General features: G+C 39.4%; 1 protein-coding gene across 13 annotated transcripts in view; it reads right to left on the bottom strand.

Moving 5' to 3' along the window:
• PTK2 (protein tyrosine kinase 2) overlaps positions 1-19,074 on the bottom strand; it is a 327,060-nt gene that overhangs the window by 75,426 nt on the left and 232,560 nt on the right. For 6 of the 13 annotated variants that reach the window (XM_075920047.2, XM_089776148.1, XM_089776151.1 and 3 more), the window contains 5 exons: positions 12,373-12,456; positions 11,136-11,153; positions 5,989-6,045; positions 4,095-4,115; positions 2,937-3,034 (listed from right to left, as the gene is read on the bottom strand). In XM_075920047.2, coding sequence (XP_075776162.1) covers positions 2,937-3,034; positions 4,095-4,115; positions 5,989-6,045; positions 11,136-11,153; positions 12,373-12,456 — 278 coding nt within the window. The remainder of the gene's footprint in view (positions 1-2,936; positions 3,035-4,094; positions 4,116-5,988; positions 6,046-11,135; positions 11,154-12,372; positions 12,457-19,074) is intronic. The other 7 variants (XM_075920052.2, XM_075920061.2, XM_075920060.2 and 4 more) reach the window with 5 other exon arrangements.

The following is a 19,074-nucleotide window of genomic DNA, read 5'->3' as shown; positions in this document are numbered from 1 at the left end:
ATGTCTACACTTGCACCCTAATTCGAACTAGGGATGCAAATGAAGGCATTTGAAATAGTCAATGAAGCGGGGATTTAAATATCCCATGCATCATTAGCATGATCTTGCCGGCGCATAACTCCGCTCAACAGCTGTTTTGAAAGTGAAAGTGCGCGCCAGGACGCGTTAGTTCGAACCAAACCCCAATGATGGGAAGCCTTCTCCCTCCCTCCCGCCTTGTTCCCCTCCCCCTCCCCGTCATGCCCTGATTAGAGCCACATGGAGCAGTAAGCAGCCTGCAGCAGACAGTCTGTCTCAGGTTTCTGTCCAGTATTTTCTGATTTTTTTCCGGCAGGAGGCAAAAATACCGGGTACTTACCTGGTTCCACAGGGGAGCTGTCTGGCCCAGAGCATTTCTTAAAGGGGCCATGATGTTTTTTTAAATTTTTTTTTTGCTTAATAACTCTTGGGGTCCTTTTTTTTTTTGGCTCAACAACTTTGGACTCCCCCCTTTTTTTCCTCAACAGAATTTTTTCCCCGGTGATTTTTTTTTTTGGGGGGGGGGTGTTCGGTATTTTTGGTTAAATCATCTGGCAACCCTACCTCTGACTACCTGCCCCAGACCACCACCCAAACTCTCTGTACCCCTTTTCCTCTTCTCCCAGGTCACAACTCCCTCCCAGGCCCTGCACTCCCTTCTACATCCTCTCACAGGCCAAAATCAGATATTTCAAGAAACCTCTGCACCCACAACTGAAGTTCAGACTTCAAGAGAGCTCAGTTTCCATTAAGACACTGAAACAAGAGGCCAGACTAGACAATGAACTCTTTTCAAAACCTGGCCACCAGAAAGTGGGGCATATCATACTGTTCTGTTCCCAAGACGGATAACCTAAGCATGCTGAGATATTATCCAGGTGAAGAAGAAATAGTACAGAGTAGAGTCAAGAATCATGAGTTTTAATCCAGACTCAATCAATGATTTTTGTGTGAGCTTGGCCAAGTCTACTCTACCTTAGTGTTCCCATCTGTAAAATGGGAATAATAGTATCTAAAGAAAGCGACGAAGAGTCCTGTGGCACCTTATAGACTAACTGAAGTGTAGGAGCATAAGCTTTCGTGGGCAAAGACCCACTTCGTCAGATGCATGTAGTGGAAATTTCCAGAGGCAGGAATAAATATGCAGGCCAGGATCAGGCTGGAGATGACCAGGTGGATCCAATCAAGGAGGATGAGGCCCACTTCTAGCAGCTGATCTGGAGGTGTGAATTCCAAGAGAATAGAAGCTGCTTTTGTAGTTAGCAAGCCATTCACAGTCTTTGTTTAATCCAGAGTTGATTGTGTCAAACTTAAAGATGAACTGTAGCTCAGCAGTTTCTCTTTGAAGTCTGGTCCATCATCATCATCTGGACCCATGGGAAGGAGACTCTGGAAGAATTTCACCATGATTTCAACAGCTTCCACCCCACCATCAACCTCAGCATGGACCAATCTACCCGGAAGGTCCATTTCCTGGACACCACGATACAAATAAGTGACGGTCATATCAATACCACCCTATACAGAAAACCTACCGACCACTACACTTACCTGCATGCCTCCAGTTTCCATCCCGGACACACCACACGATCCATTGTTTACAGCCAAGCACTGAGGTACAACCGCATATGCTCCAACCCCTCAGACAGAGACCTACACCTACAAGACCTTCAACAAGCATTCTGTAAACTGCGATACCCACACGAGGAAGTGAGGAGACAGATTGACAGAGCCAGACGTGTACCCAGAAGCCTCCTGCTACGGGACAAGCCCAAGAAAGAAACCAACAGAACACCACTGGCCATCACCTATAGTCCCCAGCTAAAACCTCTCCAACGCATCATTAGTGATCTTCAGCCCATCCTGGACAATGATCCCTCGCTCTCACAGGCCTTGGGAGGTAGGCCGGTCCTTGCCCACAGACAACCCGCCAACCTGAAGCATATTCTCACCAGCAACTACACACCGCACCATAATAACTCGAACTCAGGAACCAATCCTTGCAACAAACCTCGGTGCCAACTCTGCCCACATATATACACCAGCAACACCATCACAGGACCTAACCAGATCAGCCATACTGTCACTGGTACATTCTCCTGCACATCCACCAACGTAATATATGCCATCATGTGCCAACAATGCCCCACTGCTATATACATCGGCCAAACAGGACAGTCCCTACGTAAAAGAATCAATGGACACAAATCTGATATTAGGAATGGCAACATACAAAAACCTGTAGGGGAACACTTCAATCTTCCTGGACACACAATTGCAGATCTAAAAGTAGCCATCCTGCAGCAAAAAAACTTCAGGACCAGACTTCAAAGAGAAACTGCTGAGCTACAGTTCATCTTTAAGTTTGACACAATCAACTCTGGATTAAACAAAGACTGTGAATGGCTTGCTAACTACAAAAGCAGCTTCTATTCTCTTGGAATTCACACCTCCAGATCAGCTGCTAGAAGTGGGCCTCATCCTCCTTGATTGGATCCACCTGGTCATCTCCAGCCTGATCCTGGCCTGCATATTTATTCCTGCCTCTGGAAATTTCCACTACATGCATCTGACGAAGTGGGTCTTTGCCCACGAAAGCTTATGCTCCTACACTTTAGTTAGTCTATAAGGTGCCACAGGACTCTTCGTCGCTTTTGCAGATTCAGACTAACACGGCTACCCCTCTGATACTTAGTATCTAAAGAAGTTACTTCACAAAGACACTCAGAGGATTAATGTATTTAACACAACTTTTAAACATGTAAAGCATGATATATGTGCAATGCGTTTCATAAATACTATTATATCAAAGCACTATCAATCAATATTAATTCACTCAAATGGACCATAGGGAAGACATATTAGGTATGTATGTACATCTCCTGAAAATGTGTGTTCATATTAAAAAAGATACTTACTGGACTCATGTAAACTCCTTGATGTACATCTCCAAACTGTCCTTCACCAATACAGCGTCCGAGTTCAATTCTCTCCCTCTGAATCTCATAATCCCTGGCTGTAAAAATAAAATAGATTTAAATCTCAAACTACTGATGAAAACCATGAGACCCCAAACTCAAAATAACCTACTTCAATGCCTAACATATGAATAACTAAGATTAAAATTTGCTAAACACCAACCTATACAAAAACTGTATACACAGTGGAATCCTCTTAAACAGTTGTTTGAATGGAAGCCCTGAATAAGACACTGAAATCTGATTTACTAAATTAATTACTATGCAATATTTATTTCAATGCAGTAAATACAATGAAATTCTTCTTAATTAATTATGGTTTTTAAAGGAAAAAGGAAAGGAACACAAATAGTTTAGAATAATATGGAATTAATTAGTAACTTAAAGCCATATGTTTAAGAGGACTACACTATGTGGTATTATAGATCTCTGAACCATCAAATGAGCCAAAAGTATTTTTAAAGAGGTGGCTGCAGGGGAAAAATGAAGATGTATAGAAAAAGTAAAACGAATAAGTGTAAAACTCTGACTATCACACTTTTAGCTGTGTACACTTGGCACCAAATTGATATAGAATCTTCCATGATTTATGTAATTTTATTAGCTTTGTTCTTTAGTAGACTAAGTATACCCAAGACAAGAAATGGCTCCCTAGTTCAGCAATCAAATTTATTCAGTTCTGGTTGAATTATATGGTTGGTAATTTAATTTCTGGCAGTGTCTGAAATGGTATTTTTTTCAGCAACAGTGGAAACACAGTGTGAATTTCTACAGCTGTCAATCTCCAGGAGGAGAAAAACTGATTCTCAACTAGCTTAGGTCTCAAGTCTTATAATTTTATGGCATTATTAGCGCTAAGAAATGATATCAGCTCGCTGGAAACCAAAGTGATCAATGTCTTTTCATTTATTCTTAAAATATTGCATTTACCTCTTTAAAATTCCAAAGCTTACCAAAGAATTTGTTTAACTATGGAAACACAATTAAGCCAATCAACACAATGCTTGTTAAATAAAAGTGAACAATTTTAAATTGAAAAACTCCACATCATTTCCAAAATTGCAAGCACACAGAGATCGTTAAAAGAGCTCCTGTTACCTTCATCTATTCCATAGCTTTCTGCAGTGCATTTAAGAGAAAAATCAAACACTCACTTAGAAATATCTTCTTAAAATTAACAAATCATTTGGACAAATATTTCATAATATTTAAAAAGATCAAAAATATTAGTTTAACTAAAATGATTTCCTACCCAATTGATTTTATGCTTATACTAACACAAATCAGGGGTCTGATCCTGCAGTTCTTATAGAAGCTGGGCTCAAACTTTGAAGAGGCTGAGATTTCTGTCCCAATCCAGTGTTGCACGTAAACACATGTATCCAATGGGACTTCTTTCATGATTTAGGTTGAAGGCGTGTTTTAGTTAGTGGTTTGCTAAATCAGATCCGACCTGAGTGCTTAGGACTGCGATGGGCAGCCTAGGCTAGTGAGTGGGTCGTGCAAGCGGCCTTCCATCTCAGTGGGCCACAAGTGTCATAACCAAGACCGTCTCCCATTCAAGGGTAAAATTGTTAACTGCTTTTGCATACCTAGAATTTGTGGGGTGTGCCAATTGAACTGTGGCAGTGCTTTGATTGGATGCAGAGTGCATGGCTCTCACCATTAATGTTGTATGCAATCAGCACTCACTTCACTTTAACAATATCGGTAGGAAAAAATACTACACAGATGGCAAGCAGTGGAATCTGGCAACCCTGCTTGTCGGCAATGGTAAACAAAATGTCTTGCAGATCACACATAAAACCCTGATGGGCTGCATATGTTCTGCAAGCCACAGATTTCCCAGCTTAGGACCTTGCAGGAGCTAACAGGTTAAAGTTTTCATGTAAGTAAGGACTGCATGATTCTTGATATGCAACATCCGTTTTTACAATGAAGAAAATATATCATTTATCATACTTCTTTGTGATTATGGATATTATTCTGAAGGAGATTAATGCAGTGATTTACTATACACTATTTAAAATATATTATTCACTTTCAGGAAACGTACATTGTCTTGTTGCCGAATAATTTCCTCAGCAAAAAACCAATGCTCCGAATGCCTAAGTGGTGAATGAAACATCCCTTTGCTCTGACATAAAATCAGGACGGCGAAGTCATAAATAAATCATATCCTTAAATACATTAAGTATTCCTGAGATTAAATGGGTATGAAATGTAACTATGTCACTGGGTTTTCCCTCCCATCCTTATCTACGGGCATGACTGAAGTGAGTGTTTTCTGCCTTTCCATGTACCAGTTACCATTCTAGTACAGGTTAGCAAGTGATAAAAATTACACAGCAAATCCCAACATAAATTGCAGACAGAACTTTTAACACCAGAAAACCAGATTTTCTTTCTAGGGTAGTTAAAACCACACTTCCAATTTCCAACAATGGCACAAAATAATTTAAGCAGATGGGGTATTAGCCTTTTGCCTTAGAAGACATAAATTCACAAGAGCTGTGTGTTTTCATCCATGTTTCTATAGCTTATCATTTTCCATAAAACTACTGAAGTTTCTCTTATAGGGAGGCTGAAGGACTAAAACAGCAGGCACACTGAAGATCAGGAATGAGGTATCAGGACTGAGCTGTTTAGAGAAGTTTAGAAAGTGCCTGTCTGAATTAGCCTTGCTTCAAATCATTTTTATTAGTCTCCTTTTCCTAAGTGCTACATCATATCAGCACAACTTAAAATTCCGTGTTTTGGTGTGAGATGGCATTTTACTGCAGTACAATGTAGTACAGTAAAATTTGTCAGAATTTGTTTGACTGTCACAGAGACTGAGCCTGTAGGGATGCAGAATTCATGAGGCTTCAAAACATAATCTCGCCTAAAGAACATTTTCTTTGTGAGGCTTTGAAATGCAGATTAGAGCTCTCTCAATCCAAGCAACTTTTCAATCAAGTAGGAAAATTCCAGACTTCATGAGTGTACTTACTTGAGGGCATTGTGTAAGTATCTTCTTCATCTATAATCTCGGCATAGTCATCTGTTTCTGTAAAGGAGGAATGAGAGAATTTCGGGAAAAAGACAAGCTAATACAATGTTTAAAATTTTTTAGCCCAACGTCCACAAATAAAAGCTGCTATGTTATTATCAACCCACTTCACACCACTGCAAAAATGCATTTAAGATAGCATGACTGAAATCTGCTCATGCACAGAAATTATGATGACCTCATTGTCCACTATACTTCAGTCCACATACTTATTTCTGAGGGAGCAAAAGGAGAATGCATTTTTGAACGTATTAGCTCTGTAATTCAGATCAACTAGTCTAACATCATGACTTTACACTAAATAATTTCTCTCGGTATCTTTAACAGGTGATTTTCTGCTAAAAAAACAATTGTTGACAATGGACAGAGACTGCCCACTTTGAGAGATTAAACTCTTTTCTTTTTGGTAAAGTGCAAATCAGCAGGCCTTGCTGTGCCACACAAGCAGTGCTTCATGTGTTCAAGAAAAGTAAAATGCATACTTTTAACTGTGTGGCGGTCTGTAGGTATTGAGGTGTATAGATTTTCCTGTTTGTGTAGTGCAGGAAAAATCCCTGGAGCTGGTACTCTTTCACTTTGTAAAAGTTATTTCCTTGATAATCTAAGTTTTCATAGTGTCCTGGAAAGTCACTTTGACAACTAGCCAGATGTTGTTCTTCAAGTTTGTTGGTGAGAAACAGAATGTCATGGATAGGAAAAAATTTAACAAAGTGTCAGTACTTAGAAAGCTGACAGTTCTTTTCTCTCCCTACTTAAACACTTGAGTGTAAAATTATTCCCATTGATAATAATCATTTACAAGTTGGTAAAGAAAGAAAAATACCACTAAAGAACTTATTAAAATTTAATTTAAGGATATTTTGTATATTTTGACATATGATATTGACAATTTGGGTTTTAACATTTATAAAAGTTTAAACGTTTTGAATGTCAGTCTATTGTCATTACATTATTGTCTGACACCTTCCAATTTCCTGCAATTGAGAACATTTAAATACATAAAACAGAAAATTGTTTAAAAATAAACATTAACCATTACAATGACAAAAAATAATGATTTTTTCTGGTAAGCCTGTTCATATCTATGTGATGTAAAGTCATATAAGGAGATAGATTCCCAGCCCCAAAACACTTTCAGTGAGAAAGTAGCTACTCAAGCATTCATTCCACTAACAAGCAGACATTTAATTCTCCCAGAGAGCATAAATTTAACCCATGAAAATGGGTCAACTATCTATGGTAAGATTTCTAAAACTCTATCATAACAGCCTTTTCCTAAATATATATAAAAGTGTCTAGATTTTTTAAAGTAATCAGTCTTTAGTTAGTCTCCTGAATTCATATTTAGGCACCAAATAAATGGCCAATTTTCAAAGATACGAAGCATCCAACAACTTCTAATGATATTAATGGGTGCTGCTGCATGCTCAGGAAAATCAGGCCACTTCCGTAGGTGTTCTAAGCCCAGATAGTCAAGAGTTTACAAGTTGAAAACATTTATGAAAGAGAGAGAGGAACTTTACTGTCAAAATATACGGTGTTCTAGAAGAAAAAAAACACATAGGCAGGGGAATTCCATTAATTTTTCTTTCTTGATAGGTTACTTCCACTCAGGACTCCACAAAACAGCATCATGTGTTGAATATTTGATGGATGGTAAAAGCGTATACTGAAAACATGCAGCAAAGGGAAGAATGATTAATTTATTCATTTTCTCTTGGCTTATTTACTTCTCCCCTGCTACCAATATGATGTTTCTCCAGGATACCAGCCTTGGTTTGAGAAATGCTGATCTTAAGAATTAGCATCCTTTGGAAAATGAATGTTTCACTTCCTATAATATTGATGTATGGTGATATGTCATTCTGTTTTCTTTCAATAATATGGTGAGTTCATTTTTGGTTCTTAGGATAAATATTTCTGTTTCGTGTTGGCTACTCTCTGCTGTTATTTGAGATATTACAGAATGGAGAATGGGTTGACTTTACTGTGGTTTTAAAAAATTCCTTCTTCTTCAGGAGGAATTACATCTTGTGCGTTGGGGTCCATGTCCTACTGGTAGTTGGAAACAGAGAGTGCTATAGGGTTCAAAAAGCAAGAATAGCTGCTTTATTTCAATAGCATAAAAGACAAGAAGAGAAGTTGGGAACAGTCGAAGATCCCAACTGTGCTCAATATCAGATTGAGGTTCAATCAGGAAGTGTGCAATTAAGATATATTAGCTAGGATGCTGCAGAAGGTCACTTGTCCAAGTTGAACTTGAAATAGCATCTCAAGGAGTCCAACATGTACTAAATGTATGTAACCATTAAGCAAAATGAGTCTTCAGGAGTTAGACTAGATTTCTTGCGACACAACTATCAGAGGTTACAAAAATACAGGCATAGAAAAGGATTGTCTTAGTCTTCGTCACTTGGTTTGGAAGTCAGTGGGAACCTCCATTCTTCCTGCTGAAATCTGGTCTGGAGGTATTGAGGACCATCAGTCTTCAAATGGCCAGCCTTAAGATATCACTTGCTGTCTTTCAGTAAAGTCTGGGCATCTTTATAAAAGATAAGATATAGCTCAAACAAAGCTATGGGCTTGATGAAGAAGCTACTGGGTGAGGTTTCTTGCAATCTGCTATACATGTGGTCAGACTAGATGATATTAATGGTCTCATCAGCCCTTACAATATTCAAATAGTGATGTGGTCCCCAAAGATAGAATTTCCTACAATACAATGTTTATGCCCCTGACAAAGTAGAGAAATAAAGGATTAAACAGACTAGTTCCTTTAGGGCATGTCTACACTTACAAGGGGATTGACGCTTGGAGGTTGATCTTCTATTTAGAGAGTCTAGTATAGACCCCTAAATAGAATGCAGAGAGCAGCCCCCGCAGGTGTCCAGTAGTCCTCCTTCTGTGAGGAGTAAGGGAAGCTGATGGGAACATGTGCTCTCATCAGCCTCCCACTGTGTGGTCTCATTTGCCCAGCTTAAGATAAGCTAACTCCAGCTATGTATTTTAGTAGCTTGAGTTGCGTATCCTAAGCCATTAGTGTGTCAAATAAAAAAAACAAATCTAAAAGTATACCTTCTAGCCAACCTACCAATCATTCAGATTAAAACAACACATACAAGTCTCCTTTAGAAAAACAATGTTGTTAAAATAGAGACATCTACATAGAATTTTATTTGCTAATCCAGACCTTTTTTATTAGGCTCTCGAAAAACTCATCTCATCAAACTGTCCATCACAGCTGCACTATGCACTGTATTTTTTCTTTTGAGAAGATTCATATTCTTTCTGAAATGGTCTGCATTATTGTACCCTTTGAGAGCATTTTCAAGTGTTTATTATTGCCATTAACATATAACAAGACATGAAATATACATATCGTCCACAATAAAAATTTAGTAATATTAGCATGTAAGGGATAAACAGCTGTATAACATCTCAGTTTATAAGAGAAATGTGACCAAATGTTAGGCCAACAGCCCTCACCAAGCCAACAGGCTTCTATGGGAAGAAAGAAAACTTAAGTGGTGCTACCTTCCTATAATTTATATCCAAAAGAACTGAGTAAAAGATGGTTAACACCTTCCTGAACACTTTAATTTGGGAACAGAAGAGTGCCCTTGCATTTTATTTCTCTTTTTTTTCCACTTTTCATAGTCTTGTTGATACTTGTTTGGGGTAACGTAGTTATTTATTTCCTAAGTATGTTATATGAACTATTAAATCTATAATGGAAGTCTGATTTCTCAAGACAATTATGTAAGTGACTCTACATTTTCAAAAATGAGTAGTGATTTTTGATATCCAGTCTGGGTCTGCTTAAAGGGGACTTATTTTCAGTTTGGGGCTGCTCAACACTTTATGGAAAATTAGGTTTCTTTAATAATGTGTCACAGTAGACATCCATACAGTGAGGCACCCAAAAGTCACTACTCATTTTTGAAAATATAAGACAAAGTGTACTTTTAGGTATAAAGTTATTATTACAATTTCCAGCATCTAAAGAATAATTGTAAAGATTCAGCCATTAGATTATGGATTTCATGCCTGCAACAAACATTCCACACATTCAATCTAAATTTCTGTGTGATTAACAACTTCTCTTTGCCCTAGGCATACAACCAATGAACAAGAGAGGACTTTGATGATACCATGCCTTTGAAATGAAGGTATCATCTGTTGCAATCAGGTACCAGTTTCTGTTATGTCTTTTGACCTTATTAATTGAAGAAAAGTTATTTTAATTAATTTTGTCTACATTATGCCTGTTATCTTTACCAAATTGAATAACCACTCTTGAAAAGCCCACACACTTCCTCTGCTCCATGCCAAAAGTCTCACCGCAAACACGTGCAATTCATACTTGATAACATAATTGATAAAATGGTACAAAATCCACTGCATACAGTGTTTGAATTTTTTTTCTTTATTCAGTCCCAGCCTACCAGGGTATGTCTACACTACAGAGTTGTTTTTTTTGTTTTTTTTTGAAAAACAGTTGTTTTTCTGAAAAAACTTCAATTATGTCCACACTGCAATCGCATTATTCCGAAACAAAACTGAAAGAACAGAGGGGGTTTTCTGACATTGGTGATCCTTATTCTATGAGGAAGAAGCCTTTTTCCGAAAGAGCTCTTTCGGAAAAAGGCATGTGTGGACGGGGAAGAGGGAGTTCTTTCGAAAGAAGAGGAAAGAGGAAAAAGCACAGGTGCCCTAGAGGCCACTCCATCCATAGTAATCATAGTTGAAATGTGAGATAGCATCCATTCAGTGTGGATGCTATCTTTCGAAAAAGCAGATCACTTTTTCGTTGTGCTTTTGCAATGTGGACGCTCTCTTTCAAAAGAAGTTTTTCTGGAAGATCTCTTCCAGAAAAGCTTCTCCCGAAAGAAGTCTGAAGTCTATTCCAGTCACACTATTTCATAAGGTGCTAAAATTTATACTATACCAATTGATCTTTAATGCATTTTAGGGTTTTTTCATACTATGATCTTCATGAAAACTGATCACTTAAATGCACATTAGTTGTATATGAATATAAGGGCTGCATATCACATTAGTAATACAGACTAGAAAATATGTATTACCGTCCCCACTAATTTCATCTGCAGATCCAGGTAGCATGCAAGGAGAGAGAAAAAGGGGAGAAAGAAGGGACAAAGAGAGAAAAGGGGTGGGGGAAAATATACTATTAAAATCATGAATAAACCAAGAATATAGCAAAACTGAAGTTATTTTATATACTTAGCTCAAGAGAATTCAGAAAGGTAATGGAATTTAAGACCTGCCTCCTAAAAGTCAAGATTCAGAGGAGTGTTTAAACTTTTCAGCGAATAGGATATAATGTGGGCTAGTGACTATTACATGAAGTACAACAATTGAATTTAGGAGGGAGACCACTTAATTCAGTGCATTTTGCTACAAGAGTGTCAATATCCGATTTTATTTGATGCTTCCATTACCAAGATAAAGCCTGTAGGCCAGATAAGAAAAATTAATTTATACCAGTTGAGGATCTGGCCTCTAAAGCTTTGTATATACAGTTATGCCTTCAAATATTTAAAATTGGTGTTACCTCTTTCATATTGGATGCATTATGCTATTGCTTAGATGCTGACAAGCTATGGAAGAACTTAACATTCCCTTTATTGAAACGGTTATATGTAACTGTGATTTAAATAATGACAAATGGAACAAGTCCATAGGGCACTTATTCAAAATTAATACTGATATTGTGGATTTAGCTATGCTATTCCAAATATCCGCACTAGGAAGTGATGCACTTTTATCAGTAATTGCAAATAAAATTAAAATTCAAAATGCATATATCTGTTGTAAAATTAATGAACATATTATTACATTTATCCCCCCAGATAAAAGTGGCCAGACAACACTGGATGAACACAGAGCATCCAGTATCACTGTGTTCAACCTTTAATTCTGTATGTGGTATTAAGTTACATTTATTGCTGCTTTCCTACTTCATTCATTTGCATGCTGTATCAGGGGTCCAAGAATGCAATCCAAGTGTACCACTGAAAGAAGAAAGCTGCAGGATTTTGTGGCTACACAACTGCACAATTAAAATTACTAAATCATTTGCCACGGTCACATATGACAGAACAAACTCTTCTATAAAAAAGTATCAAGTATATGACACATCTCAACTGAAGATCCAATTGTAGGGGACAACAGAAATTTAATGCAATTATTCTTGGAACTCTGTTTACCTGAGGCTGGAGAAAATTGTAAACAAACAGTAACAGAGTTAGTATATTCAGCTTTGGGTTAATAAGGCAGCCTGTACAAAGAGCAGTGCAGTACCCTTAGGTGGTGGCTCATGGGAACAGAAGACGAAAGGGAGAAAGCGCCTAGCTTTCTTTACTTTATGCTGACAGTGATTGACTCCTTTACAAAGAGGCAAGAAAAAGAAAGAGAAAACAGAAACAAATTATTTGGAAACAAAAGAAAACAGAAACTTGAGAAAACATATGCACGTGTGAATGTAAAAGCAAAAAGATTTATATTACCATTCTACAGCTGAAAGATATATATTCAAATCTTTTTAAAACGATAAACTATTTTTACTATTTTATGGTAGATTTCTCACCTTAGAAACAAATTATTTTTCTTATTTCTCTTTTTCTAAAGTGATTTACATCAGAATCTATTAAAAAGTCAAAATTTGCCAACCACTATCAAGTACATGAATAACTGGCTCTTTGATATTTAATTACATTTATTAAATCCCCATCCTAAGCTCTACTACAATACGGTAACTCTTTGCAAATTCTAACTTTTTCATAGTAATCACTCTTCTAATAAGGTCAGAATCGATTCTTTGGAATCTCATAAGAAGATTAAAAAAAACCCCAAACATTTCACACAACAAAGGTACATTAAAACACAAGAAACACCAAACCAAAATGAATAAAAAAGTGAAACACTGCTTGTGACTGAATAGTTATGGCTGTGTTAATGTTTCCATTTGAATAGAAATCTATCTTTTTTCTTTTCTAGAAAGAGAGGATAATGGGATAGGTTTATAAAGTTTCCCAATACAGCTTTGTTTCTTTTCAGTGTCCAATTATTATTCTTGTCTACATGGATGGCTGGAGCTAAATTTTGGGGCTGACTCATAAGGAGATTTTAGGGATTTTCTTCACTTTTGAATAAGACCCCAAGTTTTCAACATTTATGTTGCATTCACTAGCAAGGACATTTATATGCCTTTACTATTCAATAACACATTACAATTCTGCAGAACCAGTATACTTTCTCATTTCTATGGCTATAAGTTAGTAAACATTGCCTGATAAACACATACTACTAATGCATTTGGGTACTTGATAATATTAACATATGCACTCTTTTTACAGTGAAATACAGAATATTAAAAAACCTTTGTTTTCTAACAACAAAATTCAGTGTAACATTAGTTGACAATGGTTATGACTTCTGTAGGGTTTGGGGGAAAACGTAGTTTTAAAATGGAGTTATTTAATTTAAATGAATGACTACTAGGCATGGGTGCCACATTAGCAAAAACTCCAAAGCCAAAGGGACCACTGTATCCATCTAATTTAATCTAACCTGTATAACACAGGGCACAGAACTAACTACCGCTCCCCCCAAAAAATTCCTAGGGCATATAAAATCATAGAAATGCAGTACTGGAAAGGATCCTTGAGTCTACCTCCCCTGTGATGAGGTAAGATCAATATACCTACACGCTCCCTGAAAGGTGTCTTTGTCTAAACTATTCCAGGATTAGCTATCTTTCTAGCTGGAAAGTTTCTCCAAACATCTAACCTAAATCTCCCTTCAATTTAAGACCATTACTTCTCCTAACCTCAGTGGACAGAGAGAACAAGAAACCACATGCCTCTTTGCAGTAGCCCTCAGACTTCTTTTCTCAAGACTAAACATGCCCAGTTTTTTAACCTTCTCTCATACGTCAGGTTTTTTTAAAACATTTTATCCTTTTTGTTGCTCTCTTCTGGACTCCCTGTAATTTGTCTACAACTTTCCTAAAGTGTGCAACCCAGAATTCCAGTCAAGGCCTCACTGATACTGAAGTACAGTCATTTCCCATGTCTTGCTGAAGACAGTCCTGTAAATACATTCCAGAATATTTGCCTTTTTTACAACTGCATCACATAGCTCATACTCAATTTGTGATCCACTGTAACCACTGATCCTTTTCAGCAATACTACCACTTACCCATCTTCCCCTCATTTTGTAGTTGTACGTATTTATCCTTCTTTCTTTGTGTTTGTCTTTACTGAAGTTTATCCTCTTGATTTCAAAATCATTCTCCAATTTATCAGAGTCTTTTTGAATTCTAATCCTGTCTTCCTAAGCACTTACAACTCCTCTTGGTGTCATCCACAAATTTTATAAGCATAGTCTCCATTCCATTATCTAAGTCATTAATACAAATATTGAATAGTAGTTGACTCAGGACTGATCCTGCAAATTCCGGTACATATGTTCTTCCAGCTTGACAACAAACCATTGATAATTTCTGTTTGAACATAGTATTTCTACCACTTGTAGAGCCAATTTATAACAACTTTATCTAGATCACATTTCCCTTGTTTGTTTATGAAAATGTCACGTGGGACCTGGTCAAAAGCCTTACAAAATCAAGATATATCATACCTACTGTGTCTCCTCCTCTACCCACAAGGCCAATAACCTTGTCAAAGAAAGAAGTCACGTTGGTTTGGTATGAATTTGTTTTGAGAAATCCATGCTAGCTATTCTGTATAACCTTATCAACCTCTAGTTGCTTACAAAACTGATTGCATAAGCTGTTCCAGTATATTTTCAAAGTTAGGCCAACTGGTCTGAAATTCGCTGGGTTCTTTTGGTTTCCTTTTTTAAAGATACATACTATGTTTGCCTTTCCTAGTCCTCTGGGCTCTCTCCTGTCCCTCATGAGTTCTCACAAGGACTGCTAATGCTTCCAAGATTGGTTCAGCTGGCTCTTTAAGTACCTTACGGATGAATTTCATCAGGTCCTGCCAACTTGAATACATCTAACTTACTTAATTTTTTCTTTAACTTGTTGTTTCACTATTTTGGTTTGCATTCCTTCCTCCTTGTTAATATAATTTTAATCATCTGGTCACAATTAACTTTTTCAGTGAAGACTGAAGCAAAACACAGATTGAATGCCTCATTGTTCTAGTTCTTATTCCCCATTAAGTAGAGGATCTTGAGCCCCGATATGAAGTTACACCAAGAGTAAAGTGAAGTTACTCACCTTGGTGCAGTAACTGTCGTTCTTTGAGATGTGTGTCCCCATGGGTGCTCCACATTAGGTGCTGGGTTTGCCCCGTCACCGTAGGATGGAGATGTTCAAAGCCATAGTCAGTCGGACTGCACATGCACTGGGGGGAGAGAGGGTGCCTCACGGCGTTCGCGCTCTTTTGCACTGCGCGATCTGGTCTAATCCAGTCACTCAAACCCGCCTCAGGATCCGTAAAAGAACAAAACAGACTCCGAAGCGGGGAGGCAGGTGGACAGTGGAACACCTACGGGGATACACATCTCGAAGAATGACCAGGGTGAGTAACTTCGCTTTCTTCTTCGAGTGATGTCCCCGTGGGCGCTCCATATTAGGTGACTGAGTAGCAGTACCCACCCAAATGAAGAAGGTGGGATTCAGATGTCACTATGTATGAAAGGAAGAAAGCACTGCAGATGCTATGGAAGTATCCGAAAGCCACCTTGTTTCGATAGCACAGTGTTTGGCGAATGTTTCATCAGAAGAACAGGTGGCAGCCTGTCAGGTGTCAGAAAGAGGAACACCTTTCAGGAAAGCAGTAGAGGTAGCTAGTGCTCTAGTAGAATGGGCCCTGGGGCACTGTGGAAGGGGTACATTTTGTATCGTATAACAGTGGGTTATACAGGACACAATCAAGTTGGAGATTCTCTGGGAAGATAAGGGCTGTCCCTTGGAGCGTTCAGTGAGAGAGACTAATAATCTACCAGTTTTCCTAAATGGTTTAGTATGCTCTAAGTAAAAGTCTAAGGCCCTACAAACGTCTAGTGAATGAAGTGTTGCATCACGAGGTGAAGCATGAGGCTTTGGGCAAAAGGCAGGTAGCACTATTGGTTCGTTAAGGAGAAATTCCAAGCAAACCTTAGGAGTAAAGCTGGATGGTGCCTTAAAACAACACTACCCTTATTAAAGACGGTGTAGGGAGGCGATGCCATTAACGCCACGATCTCACTCTGCATGCTGATGTGATGGTGATAAGAAAGATCAGCTTCATGGTAAGGGTCTGAAGAGGTATGGTGGCCAGATGCTTGAAAGGTGGAGTTGTTAGAGTTGAAAGTACCAAGTCCAGATTCCAGAGGAGGGTAGAGCGTGCAAGGGAGGATTCAGGTTCAACAGGCCCTTAAGAAATCTCTTGGTGAGAGGGTGGGCGAACAGCGAAAACCCCTCTATTGGCTGCCAAAACGCATTCAGTGCAGCAATATGGACTCTTAGAGAGGATAAGGCTAGTCCGCTCTGTTGCAGGTGCATTATATAGTTCAGAATCGTGGCGATCGGAACGAATTCAGGGTCCATATGATGTTCGGAGCACCAGGAAGTAAAGAGTCACCATTGGAAAGGTAAGTAACGCATGTATTCTGTTTCCTTCTATGTATGAGAACGTCTTTGACACGGTCAGAACATAGGGCCTCGGAGGCGTTCAGCCAACTAGGTACCAGGCTGAGAGATGAAGAGTGCACAATTGTGGGTGAAGAAGAGAGCCTCGCTTCTGGGTTAGAAGATTCTGGATTAATGGAAGACGATACGGTGGAAGTCGTGCAAGTCGCAATAGGAGTGAATACTGGTGCTGGTGAGACCATTCTGGTGCTATCAGAATTACCGAATGATGACCGAGGCCCGCTCTGGAACAGAAATGGTGACATTTCCTGTTGCTGGCAGTAACGAACAGGTCTATTCGCAGCATGCCCCAATGACGGAAGATCAAATGGAGCACATCCCGATTGATTTTCCATTCGTGGTCTACTGCGAAATTCCTGCTGAGGGAATCTGCCATCATATTGCTGATGCCAGGTAAGTAGGACGCCACAAGGGTAGTGCCGTTGGCAATGCACCAATTCCATAGTCGGGTTGCTTCCGTACACAGCGATCGGGATTGTGCACCTCCTTGTTGATTTATAAAATACATTGTCGCTGTGTTGTCCATAAAGATGCTGACTGTGGAGCTACGGAGGTGTGCGCGAAAATGTTTGCAAGCGTTGGCAACAGCCCTCAATTCCAGGAGATTTACGTGCAGCAGAGACTCCTGTGGTGACCAACAGACTTGGACTGATAGGTTTCCCATGTGGGCACCCTAGCCGATGAGGGAGGCATCTGTGGTCATGTGACAATGAGGGGGCAGGTGATGAAATGGAGAGCCTGAAAGTAAATTGTCGTCTACTGTCCACCAGTGCAAGGAGGACCTGACGTTGGATGGAACAGTTACCCACTTGCGTACATTGTGCCTGATGGGATTGTATATTGAGATCAACCAGTGCTGCAGCAGCCAGAAGTGTAACCTGGCACGAGGAACGATATATGTCGTGGATGCCATATGACCCATTAGCTTGAGTACTGTAATAACCTGTACCTCTTGTTTGTACAGGAGTTCGTCCAACAGGTTTTGGATTGCTTGAAATCTGGCGATGGGTAGATACACCATTGCTGTAACTGAATCGAGGTGCTCGCCTATAAATTCTAGGTTCTGAGTAGGGGTCAAGGTGGATTTCTCCTCGTTGAGGAGGAGACCGAGGGCACGGAAAGTTTTGATTGTACTTTGCACCATGTCTGCAGTTTCTATCGACGAACATCCTTTTATTAGGCAATCATCCAAGTAGGGATATAGGACGATGCCATTGCGTCAAAAGTAAGCAGCTACGACTACGAATGTCTTTGTAAAGACTCTTGGTGCCGTTGCGAGGCCGAATGGCAGCACTCGATACTGAAAATGGTCCATGCCAATCATGAAGTGTAGAAATTTTCTGTGAGCGGGATGAATTGTCATGTGAAATAGGCATCTTTTAGGTTGAGAGCAGCAAACCAATCGCCCTGCTCCAGGGCCGGTAGAATGGAGGTTAATGTCACCATCTTGAAGCGTTGCTTTCAAATATACTTGTTTAAATGTCAAAGATCCAATATGGGTCTCCATCTGCCGGTTTTTTTCTGCACAAGGAAATAGCGGGAGTAAAATCCTCTTCCCTGAAATTGAGGTAGTACGTTCTCTATTGCTCCTATGTGGAGGAAATGGGAAATCTCAGTTCACAATAAGTCTTCGTGAGAGGGGTCCCTGAAGAGGGACGGGAATGGTGGGGCTGTGGGCGGGCGGGAATGGAATGGAATGACATAACCCGAGCAGATTATTTCTAGAACCCATCTGTCGGAAGTGACGTTGGCCCATTGGTTGTAGAAGGGCCTCAAGCGATGGTGAAAGATGTGACTGGGGCTTGGAGAGGCTGTCTGCTCGCTCTTGACCAACACGTCAAACATGCTGCTTGTTGCCGGGTTGTGTTTGTGTGCAGTTATTTTGATTTTGACGTCACATTGGTCTCCGGCATCGATTCTGATGTGGTTAGTCAAACTGTCGATGTTGCGGTTGCCAGTGTTGTCTGGGGTGGAAATAATCGTAACGTCTTTGGAAAAGCGTTTCTTGTATGGTGGAGTGTACATCCCAAGTGACCATAATGTTGTCCTAGTGTCCTTGATAGAATGCTAGACTGAATGAGTCTTCTCAGCGAATAAAGCGTCTTTATCGAATGGCAAATCCTCCATTTTAGACTGCAGTTCTTTTGGGATTGCTGTTGCCTGGAGGAATGAGGCCTTGCGCATAACTACTGCTGTGGCAGTAGTGCGGGCTGCGGTGTCTGCTACATGCATAGCGATCTGGAAACTGGTTTGCATGGCAGCATAATTCTCCTGATCCACAGATTTAAGAAGAGGCCTCTTAGATTCTGGAAGGGCCTCTATTAAAGGTGTGAGACTT

The sequence above is a fragment of the Pelodiscus sinensis genome, chromosome 2 (assembly GCF_052426305.1).
Source record: "Pelodiscus sinensis isolate ZL-2025 chromosome 2, ASM5242630v1, whole genome shotgun sequence".
Classification (NCBI taxonomy): Eukaryota; Metazoa; Chordata; order Testudines; family Trionychidae; genus Pelodiscus; species Pelodiscus sinensis.
This window is presented reverse-complemented; position numbering and strand designations above follow the sequence as displayed.